The 19,419-nt window shown below is 36.7% G+C and overlaps 1 protein-coding gene across 5 annotated transcripts in view; it reads left to right on the top strand.

The window, feature by feature from the left end:
- The window catches only part of LOC145683971 (uncharacterized), a 537,083-nt gene that overhangs the window by 460,349 nt on the left and 57,315 nt on the right, over window positions 1-19,419 (top strand). For all 5 annotated transcript variants that reach the window (XM_081755704.1, XM_081755703.1, XM_081755705.1 and 2 more), the window contains one exon: window positions 12,398-12,510. In XM_081755704.1, the coding sequence (XP_081611830.1) occupies window positions 12,398-12,510 (113 nt within the window). The remainder of the gene's footprint in view (window positions 1-12,397; window positions 12,511-19,419) is intronic.

Genomic DNA, 19,419 nt, shown 5'->3' with positions numbered 1-19,419 from the left:
AATAACAATGAATTTTGAAAATATAATCATAAATAAAATAAAAAAGAGAGGATAAGGCATAAGGCCTTAGCACCAAAATGTAATCTAGTCAAACGTATTACAATTTTTCTCCTTCTTGACCTTTGACTTGAATTAGTTTCTGAATGCTTTGACATACTTGAACCAGACAATGACATAGTTCTTCGTAACAAGTTTTAACTACATTCATTTTGATTTATTATTACACACTGAGTTCTTGAAATTAAGGATTCAGATATAATTAACTTATTAACCTTACATTGACCAATATCGATTGACATATTTATAAAGATTAACAGATAATTGCTGTTGATCAGTTGATACATCATTTCAAGATTTATGAAATTGAAACGAATGTGTAGAACTTCTCTGGAATCTGCCTTTGAATACCAAAACTTAGACTAAGTAAATCAAGTAAATTAGTAGAAAGAGTGACATAAGGAAATAGAGAAGTCATGACTTTTAAAGAAAATTGATAAGCAATTTTGAAAGAAACGTGGGGCTGCCTAGTAAGAAGAATTGAGTGATAGCTGAGTTTTGATTTTTTTTTTTTTATACAACTACGACTAAACCTTGGGGCCTAGCTGATGCATATTTGCATATTTCGGTATTAGCAATAAACATAGATTATATATCAGTACGAATTGCATTGTCATTTTAGCACACATAATACATATTTTAGCACACACAGAAATATACTAACATACATACATATGAATGAGATATTGAATGCATACACAACATAACTACTACATGAATATTATATATAGATCTAAATATTATATATAGATATAATGCAAAGACGTCTGTTCAAAAGGCTTTGGGTAAATTTAGTTGTTTTGTGCAGTTTATTTATTATTATGTTGCAACTTTTTTTCTGACCTGGTCGTTAATCGTTGTCTATGCGCATAGATCTTGATCTCCCTATTGCTTAGGAGGATCAAGATAATTAGTTGATTGCGGCTTTGCTTAGCCTAACGTTTTCATGATATGTAAATAATTATTCATTTTCTAGAATACCATGCCTAGCCAACGGGTAGCGTATCTCTAACATGACTATCTACAAGACTTATGTATTTCATTTTTCTAAACAATGCTTCTCTATTTGATCTCTCAATTCCACATTCTTTCAACTCTCATAAGAATACTAATTGAAGTTAATTTTCATTTCACAAATATCTACTAGAAAATGTTATTAAATGTTAATATTAACATTATTTCATACCAACAAAAATATTCACTGCATGACTTTACGTATTATACATACAAGTAATGCTTGGCCATAGTATGCTTTGGACATTTTTAAATAATTCGACATAAAAAGAAATAAAATCATAGCTTGATCGCTGGCGTTACTTTCTTAACTAACATTACATACTTAACATTATAAAGAGTATCTGGAGTTTTTAGCAGTTACATCTGGTTCGTTTCTTTCCAAGAACAAGTTTTAAGCCACATCTTGTAGAAGCAGTTTACTTAAAGATTTCTTTAAGTCAACAGAAAAAAAAAATAAAAGTTTTCAAGATTGTTCAGAATCGCTATAGTTTCTCGAGAGCTAATATATATATATATATATATATATATATATATATATATATATATATATATATATATATATATATATATATATACAGGGTGACCGCGTGACTATGTTACAAAATGTAAGGGATGATTCCTGACACGGAAACAAGAAAAAAAGTTCAAATAAACTTTTGTCCAACGTACATAATTTCGGAGTTACAAGGTGCCGAAAGCGTGGGAAAATGACATTGAAAGCTCTATAGCGCGACTATGGTGAATGATAGAGCTAATGCGGCATGGTCACGTCAAAGACACCGAAGCTGCTGTATTCAAAAATGCTTAGGTCGAAATCGTGCAATTCGTGCACAAGGGATTCCCCAAAGGAGCGTAGGGATTCCCGGATAATCTGTTAAGAAAGATGGGTCGAAAAGGATACGGATGAATAGCTGTCCCAACTGCTAGCAATAATGCGTCTGTACTAAGTCGATATCTCGCACAAGCACAAAATGGCGAACAGTTTTATACGTGCCATGTGTGGTTGCATAACGCGCACTAAATAAGAGTGGGAAACATGAAAGGAAAATGTGAATAATTTGGTACAAATAGTAAATACATGATATTACGCTGTCCTATCATTGAACAGACGCTTTTAATAAAAGGTAATAGTCATGAAACGTACTAAAATGTTGTAAAAAGGTCATACTATTAAAGTCTTTTTTCCATGTAGTTTTGTCATTGAAAGCAAGTAAAACTAAGGGGGAAACCGGGGGATATAGGTGCTTTCTTCCAGGCACAAATCTTATTTTATTTGATGATACGAACCGAGGATACTTTTTTACGAGAGGGGGATTTTTCCGCCATCCCATGTTAATTTGACCACTGCCAGAGGACAACAGTAAAATATCCGTTTCTTATCATTAGCCGTAATGTGCGTTACCCGAACATTGAAAAAGAACAAGGAAAAACAATTTATCAGGACGTTTTAGTCGACACTTCCGCTGGTTTGCAGGACTGATTCCGAGATTTTGTCTAGAATGCATAACATGTCGTCATATTGTTATCGTTTAGAAGATATTTTATTTTCACAGACGGTGTTATCGCCTGAAGTACGCCACAGTTTGCAAGTTCGATCACAAGCATTTGTTCTTCCTTCTGTCGTAGAAAACAATCGAAGGTAAGGAAAGTATAAGACAACCCTACTAGAAGGCGTTGTGGAAGGTGGAAGGTCATTCTTCGTGTGGTTTGTTCGTAGCGTACGAGTTCCTTAGTGCAGTTTGTGCTTTGCTTGTTCGAATGTGAGATGAAATGGAGTATTCGATAGCAGAACTTGCGGAAATGACATTTGTATACTGTCAAGCAAATGGCAACAGTTGAGAAGCTGATAGGTTATATCGACTGAAGTATCCAGAAAGAAGACATCCAGCCCATACTATGTTTGCCAGACTTTTTCAACGCTTACGAGACACGGGGAATCTACAACCTCAATACTGCGACCAAGGAAGACGAAGAACCATAAGGACTCCGGACTTTGAAGAACAAGTGCTTGATCGTTTCGCCCAAGACCCAACAGTAAGTACCCGGAAAGTAGCACGTGAAATGGGAGTAGCACAAGATATTGTTTGGAAAGTAGTACACGAGCAACAGTTACACACCTATCATCCGCAGCGGGTTCAGGCCTTACGTCCAACTGACTTTCAACCTCGCGTTCGGTTTTGTGAGTGGTTTCTCCAACGCTCTGTAATTGATCCGCAGTTTGCTTCGTACGTGCTTTTCACCGACGAAGCTTGATTTACAAAAGTCGGGATATTTAATAGTCACAATAGTCAGGTATGGGCAGATGAAAATCCTTATGCAATTGTGGAAAGGGGCCACCAAGACCAATTCGCCATACATATGTGGGCGGGTATTATCAGTGATCAGATAATAGGTCCATATTTACTACCACCACGATTAACTGCACCAGTGTATACGAGATTCCTGCGAGACATACTTCCAGAGTTATTAGAGGGTATCCCTCTCGGTGTTCGTCAACAAATGTGGTTTCAACATGATGGCGCCCCAGCCCACTTTTCAGCTAGTGCTCGAGAGTATTTGAATCAAACGTTTCGTGACAGATGGTTTGGAAGAGGCGGTCCTTGTAATTGACCTGCACGTTCCCCAGATTTGACTCCACTTAATTTTTTCTTGTGGTCATGTCAAAACACTTGTCTATGGAACGCCTATAGGCTACGCAAAAGAACTATTAGCACGAATACTCGCTGCCTGTGATACTATAGGAACAGATCCCGGGTTGTTATTGCGGATGCGTCAGAACTTACTGCGGCGCTGTAACACCTGTGTTGAAGTAGAGAAACGCCATGTCCTTCACCTATTGTAGGATAATTGGGAGATTTGTCTCGTTTACAGGTAATTGATGACGTTCTTGGCTGCATTCAATCCTGCTGTAAAATGTTGATTGAAGACATTATTCCCATTCTTGTGACTTTTGTTTTTAGGACACAACCTCTTTTGCATTATGGTTGTTTCACTCAGTTTTGTTTATTTGTTTTCAATGACAACAATACATGGAAGAAAGACTTTAATAGTGTGATCCTTTTACAACATTTTAGTATGTTTCATGACTATTACCTTTTATTAAAAGCGTCTGTTCAATGATAGGACAGCGTAATATCATGTATTTACTATTTGTACCAAATTATTCACATTTTCCTTTCATGTTTCCCACTCTTATTTAGTGCGCGTTATGCAACCACACATGGCACGTATAAAACTGTTCGCCATTTTGTGCTTGTGCGAGATATCGACTTAGTACAGACGCATTATTGCTAGCAGTTGGGACAGCTATTCATCCGTATCCTTTTCGACCCATCTTTCTTAACAGATTATCCGGGAATCCCTACGCTCCTTTGGGGAATCCCTTGTGCACGAATTGCACGATTTCGACCTAAGCATTTTTGAATACAGCAGCTTCGGTGTCTTTGACGTGACCATGCCGCATTAGCTCTATCATTCACCATAGTCGCGCTACAGAGCTTTCAATGTCACTTTCCCACGCTTTCGGCACCTTGTAACTCCGAAATTATGTACGTTGGACAAAAGTTTATTTGAACTTTTTTTCTTGTTTCCGTGTCAGGAATCATCCCTTACATTTTGTAACATAGTCACGCGGTCACCCTGTATATATATATATATATATATATATATATATATATATATATATATATATATATATATATATATATATATATATATATATATATATATATATATATATATATATATATATATATATAGGGTGTTTCAGATAAAACGTCCAGTGCTTATAAATCCGAAATGGCTGAGAATAAAAAGATGAAACAAAAACTGAGATAGGAAAATGTTATAGGGCACATCACATGGTGTTGTCGTGGTGACCCACAGGGCCCTCCTTCAAGGGGGCCCAGGGGCCAACTTCAAATTTTCAAATGGGAACATGCATTGAATCATACCTCATTCAATAGTACTTGAAAAACGAAACAACTTTTGTAGGAAACAATTTTCGATCTGGGCCACCGTTTTCAAAATGGCCGCAAAAAATGTCCTGTATCAGATAAAACGTCCAGTGCTTATAGGCCTAAATCAGAAACGGCTAAGAATAGAGAGATGAAACAAAAACTGAGATAGAAACGATGATAAAGCATATCAAGTGGTGTTGTTGTGGTGACCCTCAGGAAACTCCGTGAAGGGGGCTCAGGTGTCAACTTCAAACTGATCCAGGACTTTTTGCGGCCATTTTGAAAACGGTGCCCCAAATCGAAAATTGTTTCCTACAAAAGTTGTTTCGTGTTTTAAGGACTATTGAATGAGGTATGATTCAATACATGTTCCCATTTGAAAATTTGAAGTTAGCCCCTGGGCCCCCTTGAAGGAGGGCCTTGTGGGTCACCACGACAACACCATGTGATGCACCCTATGACATTTTCCTATCTCAGTTTTTGTTTCATCTTTTTATTCTCAGCCATTTCGGATTTATAAGCACTGGACGTTTCATCTGATATAGGACCCACTTTTTGCGGCCATTTAAAAACGGTGGCCCAAATCGAAAATTGTTTCCTTCATAAGTTGTTTCGTTTTTCAAGTACTATTGAATGAGGTATGATTCAATACATGTTCCTATTTGAAAATTTGAAGTTGGCCCTTGGGTCCCCTTGAAGGAGGGCCCTGTGGGTCACCACAACAACACCATGTGATGCGCCCTATGACATTTTCCTATCTCAGTTTTTGTTCATCTTTTTATTCTCAGCCGTTTCGGATTTATAAGCACTGGACGTTTTTGCTTATTTACGTCCAATGTCCGAAATATAATACTAATTTTGAAATGATGAAAGCGAAGTTAACGTCTTTCCAAATATCAGTTATTCTGGCACTAGTGTTTACGTAGCAACGTCTTGCATTCCTATTTAAGAATGAAAATTTGTCTTTGAACACCTGAAAATAAAATAGATTGGTCCTACCTTTCGCTGCCAGTGCTGTTCTCACCACACACACAGAGGTCTTCGCGGTTCCTGGGTTGGTGACCCTTTGACGACACTTTGACGACACTGAATTGCAGCTAAGGAGAATTGCTGGGCCTTCATCTCTATCTGTATGAGGCGACGAAACCTAGACCTTCCTTCCTCACTGTCGGGATCCACTTGGCACTTTCTTTCCTCGCTATGAGTATGCGAATTATAGCACTCCTTGTCACTGCACTTCACTAACACCATTTTTGTTATCGCGGGTGTGTGAGTGTTTCAGAAAAAGTTTCTAAATAGTGTCTGTGAATCTAAGTTTCGTGCTTGGGCCACAATGTTGTTACTGTTGCACTATTGTGATCACTGAGTCCCGATAGGATGTAACGAGAGAGTCAAATAACTTTTGTTTTCCTTAACTCCAAATTGTAATATGTAATGTACAAAAAATATATAAATAACTTGATTCTTGTTACAAGTTTGTGCCTTGCTAAAGAGTGATGCGTAAGTAGCGTCTAGGTCAGTACGTGTTGTGGAATTTGGACACTGCGGCTATGTGTTAAATAGCCTGCCATCATTGTTATGATCAACTTAAGTGTGTGTATATACTAATTCTATGTGGTGTTGTATTAAGTGTAAGTCGAAATGTTGTGTTCTACACCATTGATGAGTTCAGACTGTCTTGAGGTTTTTAACCAATTTTCCTGATGATTTGGATCCGCCTGTAACCTATTTTCTGAAATTTTCTTCTTTCTGATTCGTCCAGTGGATTTTGCTTGTGTTTTGGATTTTAATTAAGATATACACCCCTTAACGGTGCTGGAGCTTCTATTTTCCGAAAAACGTGCTTTTTTTTCATGTCACAATTTGCTTTTAAAATTTTCTGGAGTTTAGAGTCGGCGACGTTCTTTCCTGTGTGTGACTGTTAAAGTCTCAGAGATGTGTAAAAAGTTTCTCTCATCTTGGTTTGGAGACGAACCGTCTGAAATGTGCTCTTCGCAAATTTACAGGAATTATCTTCCATTCCGATTCCATTCAATTTGGGTAGATTTGCCGTTTCCTTGCTGTTTCACAAGATGATGCTAAAAGTTTCTCGAGTTCCTTGTCCCTTTCTTCACTGGGTCGGCGGTTCTCTGTGTGCGTGTATGTGGTCGGATGAGAGACAACGGCGGACAGTATTGTTAACCCTTTCTATTGAAGCTGTTGCTCAGGTAAAAAAAAAAAAGTAAGGCACCTTTTGCTTGAACTAGGAGGAAAACTAAAGAAAATTGTGATCCTATTTGCATTGTCTTTTTTTTTTTTTTTTAAATACACACACACAAAATTTCAAATGATATTTACTTCTAATAAGATGTATATGAATTTAAGTGAAATTAAAATTAAATAACAATGAACATAGATAGCAATTGTTACAAATGTACCGCAAACTTGTTCACAAGCATGCAGCAATGGTCAACAGACTTGTTCGCATGTTACACGATAATGCACGTCCACATTACGCTGAAACGACTGTGAAGATTTTCCATTTGTTGCGACGCTAGTACTCCTTCCACGGGCTGAACTTGCTAAGAAAGCAAGTGTGTTAGTCAATTGTCACGAAGAAGAATGAGTAATACTTTTATTGCTGACTGTACCGTATCCTTAAATAATCTTCTCCAATAGCTTAGCCTTCTTTGGAATATTTCAAGATAATTCGGATCGGGTAATACTTTTGTTTCTGGCTGTAGTATGCAATGATCTTCGTGAATAGTTTTGGATACTGTTTCCTTGAATCGGATAATACACTCATAGCTGGCCATAGTACAAGATAAATCCTCCCGGATATTTCAGCCTTGTTAGAAAAATTTCTGCTTCACCATGCGTACATATTTTATTCATGCACATTTGCACGTTCAGGCAAGCAGCACAAACCTAGTTTCGTCCGCTTGTATCAATTTGCGAAGAAAGAGGAAAAAATGACTCCGCAAACGATACGTAGATATCACGCCTTGCATGCATCTTATCGAAATACAAAAAAAAACTTGAAGGAAGGAGAAAAAAGCAGCAGCCCAAGTGTACAATCAACCTGTATTGTCGCAGGTGTTGCCTTTCACCACTTTCTTCCTACGCATTCTCATTTTGTTCTTACACGAACAGGAAGTAGGAATGTTATCTCCCAAATATATATACGAATGCATCTATGCATAAGGAATATATACCTACTTCCATGTTTTATGCATTATTTTGTTGTTGTTGTTGTTATTGGTGGGGCAAACATATGCAACGAGAAACCGTGAATGGAGACTAAAAACACGTAAAGACGGCGTTGAATTCAGCAATATACAACGGAAATAATGTAAAAGGGAAAACGAATTTTTTAAAGAGATATCCTCACGCCTCCAAACAAGATACTCAGAATTCAGACACGCGATATTAGTAGGTCTACCTTTAAGAATGCTTTCTAGAACATAAATTTTAAGAGGTAATACTAGACTATATGGAAGTAATTTGTCATTATTTTGGTTTTAGTCGTTCCGAAATATTTAGTAATGGGTATCTTACCACTTATTCACTTCATGGCTTAACGCGAAATGAAATTTGTAGTTTTTCGTTGCACGGTTGTGCTTTCAGGATAAAAAGAGACGCTTGACTAATGAAAGCAAGTGATTATGAAATAGTTGGTTGCAATAATAGTAATGGAGGAAACAGGAGAACCTCGAGAAAGCCCACGGAAACTATGTTATCCACTACAAACACACATGGCCTGGGATCGAACTGGGAACCAGTCGCGTCAGAGATGAGCACTGTATTATTGAGCCAGCGTACCGTGACCCCCTACTTCATAGCTTGAGAGCACCACAGTTCATCACCATGGAAAGAAATGTCTTAATGGATAATAACATTTGACAATTAATCCAATCACGATTCTTATTAACCTCCTTTCGATATCTTCCTTTATATCACCGTTTCACCTTCGTGATCTACAACTTCCCAGGGATGGATTAACCCGTCTGAAGGCCCGGGGATAGAAAAAAATGTCCCCTACTGACTTCACCTAATACATTTTTGTGAAAGTATAGTAGGAAGATTAAAGGAATGCACGTAGTCTATGACATCAACTATGCCATGCATTACATGATATACCTAATAGAACTTTCGAAATGCATTAATAAAACACATAAAGTTACTCTGTGCGTCTGTACAACTTTTCGTCCGGATTGGGACTGGATATTTTATAATTACACGAGACTTCAGAATACTTCTATTCAACGAGAAGATATGAGTCACGATTCTCATTCACTATATTCGATCTTCTTTTTCAAAACTGATTTATGCGAATTTATTAAGACGGTGGATATAAGAAACGAAAACATTTGTTTCATACTTTTGGTCATAATTTTATCTAAAGATGATTGTATCGTGTATGATCCTTTTTAGACAGCCAGTTTAAATTTTGGTCAGAGCGACTGGGTCTACAGGCCCCGTAATCTTCCCTTAATCCGACCCTGCCACTTCGAAGTCATTTCTCACTGGATGCTCTATAACGTCACAGATAAATGCTCTCCTTTTTCACTAAACTACACAAAAGAAGAAGGAGCAGGCAGGTAAACTGGTGCTGGATAGTGGGGATAGGGAAACAAGAACAGCATCGGTAGCGTAGTCGATGGTTTTTGAATCGATTACTATGATCGGTTACTATCGCAGGCGTATACTACTTGTGAATCGATTACTATGGATAGTTGCAAACATGTGCTTGTTTCATTCTTCTACCATATCCCTCCCCCTCCTTTTCTCAATGTATTTCTCTCGCTTGCTTTTCTGATTATAAAAGAGCGCCTACTTCATGCATATCTCGGTTGGAAATGGCCAGTCTATCCTTAAATATTTTTCCCAAGAGTTTTCGAACTATAATTTTCATGTAAGCAACCTATCTCACCTTTCAGTCTAATTAGTTCCAATACATTTGCTGATATATACATGTTGAGAGTTCTATGTTGAGTAATATCTCCAGGTATCTATTTGTTCATATATGTTACTTTAAAATATTCCTCAGGTGTTTACTTTTAAAAAAAATCTATGCACATTTAAATTATTCTACCTAAATTCCTCTATTATTCCGAATAGAGTAAATATTACCAAATTTCCTTTTGCGTATAAGACGGCAAATCTCTCTTGAAAAAATCTTTTTAAGAAAAGTGAAGGCAAAGTTAGCATAGCATAACTGGCCGTAAATTCAAAGGACTCCATGCAACTTACCGTACGAGTTATTAGCTTTAATAACGTCCATAAACAACACTTATTCTTCTCCTGTCGCCCTTGTTTTTCTTGTGCTATACTTTCTACTACGTCTTGTGAATACAGTTTCTTCAACAACAATATCCCAAACACTTTTAAAATGCATGCTCTTTCTGAGCCTGTAAACTGGTCGAAATTGTTTCTTATCGTTTCACGCAAAATCGTAGCGATGTTAAGGTGTAGAAAGCACTGTAGAATGTTATTTCTGAACATAATCCAAATTGTAATTTCTGCGAGTTTCATTAATTGTAGAAAGTTAATATTTTAGTGTAGTTTTTCGTTGTTGAAACCAATATAGTAATATTTATTTTACTAATGCAAACAAGTTTAACAACACTATTTGTAGCAAAATTGTAAAGGCCAACACAAATGCACACAAAATATATGAAAAATATGTATATCTAAATATTATAAAAGTCTGCAAAATTACTGGGGGCGCGGTGGCTCAGTGGTAGAGCGTTCACCTCTTGTGCTTGGGGTCCCGGGTTCGATCCCAGCCTCCGCCAAGTGAACTTTGTGGTGGACAAACACCGTGCTCGTGGGTTTTCTCGGGGTTCTCCCGTTTCCTCCCACTTTCTTCATTCCACCATTTTCACTCATCTCTCATCATCACCGTCTCCTTTAGCCTAACCGGCATAACCGTGGGACGTAAAACTTAAAGATTTCATTTCATTTTTTTTTCTTCAAAATTACTAATGCATTTCATATCACAAATGCCCAATGTAGAAAAGAATGCTCTACGTACCATTATACGCATGCATATTGACGAATCCGAGCGAATCTTTTTTTTTTCTCAGTATGCCACAAACACTGGGAAAAAACAAAGGAAATCATACTTTATACTGTGGGCGTCAGGAGGTTAGGTTCGAATATTCACCTCAGGACTTTATTTTCAAATATTTTCAATCTGCATTCTTCCCTTAAAGTAAACGACCATGTTTTGTAACCATGCTTGCTTTTATTTATCTTTCACGTTTTATATTTACTATCTACAGATCGGAAAGTAGCCAAATGTTTTATTGGCTCCTCCTCTTCTGTAGTTGCCTCCTGATCACCCTTACCTGGAGTTCGAACTCTGTGGCCGGCCGCTCGGATTAAATAGTTTTTCTAAGGTTTATGTCAGTCTCATTACACGAATACTAAAATGGTATCTTTAAACATATGATTTTCTTTCACAGTTCCTTTCTAACTTTCATCCTCAATACATCCAGTGATAAATGAATCTTGGCAACTGTATCTGAAGTTCGTTTCTGTCGAAAACTAGAATTTAGAATAATGGGGCAGCTATAGGCCCCTACTCTAATTCTTGGCCCCTCCAGTGCTTCACCCCTTCTGGCCTGGTTACTAAATAAAATATTGAAAAACGTTATACAAGTCGACAAATATTTTGTGTATTCTAGAATTGACTACTATGATATTTTTAATGCATTAGCAACTACGGATAATTCCTAACTGGTTACACTAGAAAAAAAAATGCTGTAGTAGGTATGGAGTGCGATGTTCGTCATAAAACTATACAAATTGTGATTCTTATATAATTTATTTTTTTCCGTTGAAAAGTTTTTTTAAAACTTTTTAAAAATGAAATAAAGGCAATGGTAGTTTCATATTTTATTTCAAGAAAGAAAATACTAACTATATGTAATGGAGCTCCGCCACTTGACTGGGAAAACTTCAATCAGAATGATGAGCACGTTTCGAACCTAGGGCTTCCCTAACGCCAGGAGGATGTACCAACTGAACCACGGCCACTTTATACAAATAGCATAGTTATTTTTCATTTTTCCACAAAATTTAAATTTGAATGGGCCCTTTGCAGTGGCCTCTCGTAAAAAGAAAAAAAATCTTGCTACTCAGCGACTACGAGTTTCGTAGGTTAAGGAAATTCTATAACAGAAAAGCGTAACTTTCGCAGATCCAGAAGAAATATCGACCCAAAATTGTTCTGTGGATAAATACCATATCACATCCCCTTTTCATCCTGCAAGTGATTGATATATTGCAAACACGAAGCCTTTCTCCTGGTCTTTGTAATTTTAAGTGCCTTTATTTTTTATTTTTTTAAAAAAAATCTTTCTTCTTTTGTATTACAGGAGTGAATGTGGTGGCAGGAGAATTTACAGTGACCAATGAAAAATTTCTTCCGGCATTGAGAAATACAGCGTCCGAAGACTTCCGGCAGCTGGCGAAACAGCTTACATCACAAGTAAGTAAAATGACGATCGATCTTTCTTGCTAATTATTACATGGATAATATTGTAGTTAATCCATTGCTATTTGTGCGCAGAAAAAAGAGAACAAAATATATGGAAAGCAAATGTTAATTAGGGGGATCAGAAAATGGAAGTTAAATGAATATATTTGCATAATTGTGTTCTGTATCACGAAGAAAGTGTTGTTCATGCCAGCTCTTGATTTCCATAATTACAAGATAGAAGCGCCAAGCTACACGATTATCTATGCATTAGTTCAATCTACGTATGAAACAAAAAAGAGTGAGAGAGCACTTACATACTGTAATTGCATTTGTCGACTTCACGTTTGCAGTTTCGATAACAATGCTACTTCACTGGTGATATTAGGAGCTATTTCCCACATGCACGATCTATAACAGCAATTGCGGGTTATCCAGATACTCTTGAAGATGTTGTAAAGGAAACTACTTTTGGGAGTCGTGATTTCATCAGTTATATTGCAATAAATGTGTATTGCCATCTTGTGATTGTTATATTTGAATTTGGAGGAACTTGAGAGATACAGTTGGTATTCAATGATTTGTCATTATTACACCTCTAAACCCATGCTTTGGATAACTATGGGAATCCATATACGAGGAATGTTCAACAATTATTGTCCCTGACATAGAAGAGCTGTCATTTTTCCACATAGTCCCCCCTCACTATAATGCACTTCTTCCATCTAAGTTCTAGAGCAGCTTTAAAAAAAAAAAAGAAAAAAACTTGATGGCTGTGCTAGAAGCCATTCTTCGACAGTCTTCGTACCATGCTCGTCATTGGCAAACTTTGTGCCTCGCAAGTGCTGCTTAAGCTAGGAAAACAAGTGAAAGTCACTTGGGGCCAGATCTGGAGAGTAGGGAGGATGCTGAAGTATTTCAAGTATTTTATCAGGAATAGCGGCGGCGATAAGGTGACTTCTATGAGCAGGAGCATTGTCCTCCAGTAGCAGCACTTTCCTGTGTAGCATCCCTCTACGTTTCTCCTTGATTTACCTCGCTAACTTTCGGAATAAATTGTGAATAATAGACACCTGTAATTGTCTTTTGGCCCTGGAGATAGCCAATGAACAATACGCCCTTAATAGCCCAAAAAATCGTGTCCATAAACTTGCCAGCTGATGGCATTGTATTGAATTTCTTGGAGGGCGGAGAATCATGGTGCCTCCACTGCATACTCTGTTGTCGAACGCTGGATCGTAAAATTGCGCATAATTGTTGGTGTAAAGTTGTGTCTATTGAACTGAGTGCCAATCTAGTAACCTTATCCAACCTCTGCACAGTAAATAATCTGTCAGCCATATATGAGAAAAGATTTTGTTGATGGTTTGAGATAAGTGGGACGATCATTATGAAGTTCAGAGTATTTGTGGCATTTTTGCTTTCCATTTTTAATATCTTCGGTTTAATCCCTTTTTTTTTTTGTTTGTTTGTTTGTTTGTTTCAGCACCTGGTTTAAACCAGTCAATCCTGCCTCTATTGTAACCAGAAGTTGCATGAATCTAACGTTTCGGTTTCAATTTTAATAGTTATAAAGGAATAACGGTAAGATATAGCCTGAAACGATTTCTTTATGAATTTACAGCCCAAGGAACAAGTTAAATCTCGGCTGTAATACGTACTTGTACATAATAGAAAGCTACTACCACTTTTGTATTCAATAATGATCTCCATAGAGCAAAAACACTATAAAAAGTTGCGAGAAATTGTTTCAATTGATATGAATTTAGGACCAAATAATAGGTTTAATCTTGGCTTCAATTTATCTCTCTATTGAAACAGGAAGTTAAAGAAATCAGTCGGTTTCGGTTTAAATGGTAAGAGATTCAGCAGGGGTGCCCACAAAGGGGGGCTATGACGCAAACTGCGTCATTGAAATATTTGGGGGGGGATAAAAATCTATATAAATATGTTTGAGGTGGTGTAAAAATAAATCGAAAAGATTTTTTTTTCATGGAAGAACACCTACGGATAGACAATTGAGGGGGGATGCATCATGGACATGAGGGGGGGGCACCACTGGATTCAGCATCCGAAGAGTAAATTCTATCTTCCCCTTTATTCACCTGTTGAAGCCGAAACAAATAAATCTATCAGTTTTATAGTTAGAATATTTTACTTCTAAAGTTCGGAAATCTGTCGTACTTTCTCAATGTAACACGAAACTCACTTGTCACGCTACATTACAATAATATATTTTCTTATCTCATGATTCATTATAATTCTATGATGATCTGGTGCCAGTTTATGTACTACTAGTTTATTGTAATTTTAGTGAGCAGTTTTTGATTTTGTAGGATAATTTTATGCATTTTCAATCTTTTACGATTTCGATTTAAGCCTATAAATTTACAAGACAATACTGAAACTTACATGAACTTAAATTTCATATCTGGAATTAATTGTGTTCATTGGGCATCACTTTACAACATCTTTTCGAGATGAGACAGCTTAGTTAAAAGCCGTTAAAACTAAACAAAAATCTGGGAAAATATGGTTCTATTAGATCCGTGTTTCTTAGATAACCTTTACAGCTGATCGTTTCTCATGAATATCTTGTGTTTTATTTGTTAATATCGATAATCGTTTGCGCTTTTTATTTATTTATTTTTTTTTAAAGACAGCCTTGGTTTAATTTCTATTTCAATTTGTGGCATGTTTTCCATTTCATTTGGAAACTGAAAAATATAAGTTGGGAGGAAAATATAACGAAAAATCACTAGCAATTAAATATCCCTGTCCTGAAACAGACATAGACTAAGCAGGAATTACTGTTTCGTCTTCATATAGTGATGTAAATTAAAGCAGAACTGTAGGCGAAACAAGAATGAATTCCGGAACGGTTGGTCGACGTTTGGGTTTAGCGTCTCTTCCTGCAGCGAGACTATATGAGATATGGACCTACACTTTAACGTGGGATTTGAACCACATGTGCTTCCGCCAGGAATCGAACCCGGGTCTCATGCACCGGAAACTCATAACCTAACTACATAGCCACAAGGAAACTGAAGTTCAGAACAGAACTTCAATAAATAAATAAATAAATAAATAAATAAATAAATAAAAATCGGGACCGTAATAAACGTTTTTTACTTTATATCCAATACTGCTGCTACAAAATATTCGGTTTACATTCCCACTCCCTTCCACTTAAAAAAATGAAAAGTATTAATTTTCAGCCTGTCAAAGTGGTGCTTTAAGTGAAGGAAATGTGGGTGGGTACCAGGACGCCAGTGAATCCTTTTATATACTGAATATACTGATAAACGTACACAAATAGGGAAATAAGGTGGGAAACACGCAAAAACAATTTCTACGAATATTTTCATTCATTCGTTCTGTGTAAGTTCCTCTTTTTCATTATTTAATAAAGGGAATATCGCGGTCGCATTACTATTTTATTTTTACCGAGAACTTGACCCTGCTAGTTCCTTTTTATTCTTTTTCTCTTAAGAAATCCATAAATGATTTCGAAATAGGTAAGTAAAGTGCTTTCAACCCACACATACATTTATAGCACGCGTGTCAGTACTATTTTGAATTAAACAACTTATATGTAAGGAGACAATGTAAATCCTTTGTGATGGAAACAGCAATTATTAACAAGTGTTTTTTTTTCAGTTATGAAAAAAAAAAAAACGTACTTCGTTGACTTTTAAAAGCAAATCTCGAAATTGTTTTGCGAAAATGTGATCAAATTCATACCGCAAATTTGATAACCCATAACTCGATATCCGAAGCCCTTGACACCATAAGATTTCACAAGCTTGTGAAGCATGTCATGGCTTAACACATGTCAAGTTAGATTTAGAGCGGATGAGTTTGATTGATTTTGTACAGTACACCGTATGCTGTTATATATTGGTTTTTCAAGAGTAAAGAGACGGAGAAATTTCTTGTCCTTTTCTCTGTCCGTGAGGTCGAACATAACTAAGAAAAGGAAGGGGCTAATCTTCTGTTTCTTGCGCTTCGAGATAAATATTTTATTTTATTTGAACAGAACAACAATATTTGAAAATAAGCCTACATAATCAAGACGGCATTTCGGTAGGAGGTACAATGATTAGATGTATATAGTTGCAGATGATATGGCGCTTGCTGCAGAATCTGAAGAGAAAATCAAAAAGATTAAGGAAGGGTTGTGTAGAATATGGAATGAAAGTAAATGTTAGAAAGATAAAAACATTGTGATTGGAAGGAAGCGGTCGATGTCAAATATAGAAGTAGGAGGGAAGAAAATAGAACAGGTCACTAGTTTTCGATACCTGGATAGTATTTGTAGTGGTGATGTGAGGTGCAAACGTGAAATACAAGCAAGAATAAGAATGGCAAAAGAAGCCTTTAGGAGGAAGAAAAGTCTATTTTGTGGGATCTTGAATAAAGAATTGAGAAAAAGACTCATAAAATGCTTTGTGTGGAGTATTTCACTATATGGAGCAGAAACACTGACATTACGCAAAAATGATGAAAAATGACTGGAAGCTTTCGAAATGTAGGCGTGGAGAAGAATGGAAAGAATTAGTTGAGTCGACCGGAAACTAATGAGAGGGTGTTAGCAATCGTGGGGGAGGAAGCGCAATTTTAGATATTATTAAGAGAAGGAAAAGAAACTAGTTGGGACATTTACTAAAAAAGAACTATGTCATGAGAAATGTGCTAGAGGATATGGTGGAAGGAAAGAGCAGGAGAGGGCGAAAAAGACTACAATTGTAGACTGACTTTAAAATCCGTACTAAGTGCCAAAATGAAAATGTTGAGTAAAAAAGCACAGATTTTACTTCAGAACTACTTCAGATTTAACCCACGCCTTGGCGATTATTTGAACTACTTCCACAGTGAATGCTAGATAGCCCGATTTTAATTGAGCAGTGTTAGGCACATAAGCCACATCTCGACATTAAACCGATCTTTTCCATTTTTGCCACTTACTGTTAGCACGGATTTTATTTTCAGTCTACAATTGATGAGCGATATCAAGAGAAAAATCGTTCGTGAAGACAAAGAGGTTAGCGGAAGACCATGGAGCGTGGAAGCTTCTCAGTTGCAGCAAGTGACCTGCCAATAATGGCGGAATGCCTATGATGATAATGACAACGATGAACACAACAGAAAGAATTATACAGTTAATACTAGTGTTAAATCATCTAACATTAATGTTACACAATTAATAATATGAAATCTATCAACAAGTAAAGGCTAAATATTTGACTGACTCGCTTATTTCACCCTTTCAATGCGTAAATCGACTTCTGTTGACAGAAAGAAAATTTCCCTAACCAGCGAATGTCCACTATAGTCAGTGTTTATTTTTTTTCTCCGTATCTTGGGCTTGTCGAGGGTAGTCGTCAACGAAAAAAAAAAAAAAAAAAAAAACACCTTTGGCGACTACTATTGGCAAGCCCAAGATACGGACAAAAAGAAAAAAAACACACACACACACTATAATCGACATTTTCTGGTTCAGGTAATTTTCTTTCCATCGACAAAAGTCGATTTACGCAGATAAAGGGTTCAACAACAAAAGAGGAAAATCAACTGATCCAACAAAAACTTCATTTTTCTATTTCTTTTTTTTTAAAAGAACAACATAACAAGACGCACATTAGACAACAGACGAATCAAGGAAAACAAATTGAGATGCTTGAGCCTAAATTTTGATGCATAAGTTTCGAGAAAATCGAGAAATGCGAATTTTTAAGTCGCTAAAAAGCATGTAGTCCGTTGCTAACAATAATTCATAATTTTATTATGCTCGAACAGATTATTTATCTTCTGTGTATTTAAAAAGTATAGGCCTATACTATTAAATAGAACAATATACACCTATCTTATTTTTTCCTAACAGAAAGCACATAGTACTTGTAGATTTGATTTTAAAAATCTTTTATTATTTTAGAATTTTATTCTTTTTCTTTTTTTGATAAAATTCTGCATAATGTTTAAAAGCTTGATCATGTAATACGTTTGCGCGCGAATCTTTTTAGTAGGTATTTTAAGTACGTCCGTGAACCTGGCCCCCCCACTTTGAGCACTAACGATAAAATTAGTGTCAATCGTTAGTGCATCGTTAGTGCTTCTTAGTGCACCAACCCCTAACGTTAGTGCTTAATTAGTGTAGGAGCTACAAGCAAAAAACTTTTGGGGGGGCCAAGTTCACGCTGCCCCCCCACTTCAAGCACTAACGAAATAACTAGTGCCATTCGTTAGTGCATCGTTAGTGCTTCCTAATGCACCAACCCGTGACGTTAGTGCTTCATTAGTGTAGGCTCTGGAGCCAAAACAATGGAACACGCTGGCCCCCCCACTTCAAGCAATAAGGAAAAGAATAGTGCCGTTCGTTAGTGCATCGTTAGTGCTTCTAGAAAATACTAAAAGTTTCGTTAGTGCTTCACTATTAGTGTAGATATAGCCAATTATAAGTCACGAAACTCCCATAAGAAATGCATGGGGAATTTTTCATTGCGTTGAATTACCGCCAAATTCCAAAGCACTATTGACCTCTTCTAGTGCAATCGTTAGTGCATCGTTAGCGCTTCTTACTCCAAAAACCGCAAACGTTAGTGCTTCATTAGTGTAGGAGTTATAAAGAAAAAACATTTGGGGGGGGCCAAGTTCACGCTGCCCCCCACTTCAAGCACTAACGAAATAACTAGTGCCATTCATTAGTGCATCGTTAGTGCTTCTAGAAAACACTTATAGTTTCGTTAGTGCTTAAATATTAGTGTGGTTATGACTTATTACATGTCACGAAACTCCCATAAGAAATGCATGGGGAATTTTTCATTGCGTTAAATTACCACCAAATTCAAAAGCACTAATGATCTCTTTTAGTGCAATCGTTAGTGCATCATTAGTACTTCTTAGTGCACCAACCCTAACGTT

Source organism: Thermobia domestica, chromosome 4 (genome assembly GCF_964235325.1).
Source record: "Thermobia domestica chromosome 4, izTheDome1.hap1.1, whole genome shotgun sequence".
Taxonomy (NCBI): Eukaryota; Metazoa; Arthropoda; class Insecta; order Zygentoma; family Lepismatidae; genus Thermobia; species Thermobia domestica.
This window is presented reverse-complemented; position numbering and strand designations above follow the sequence as displayed.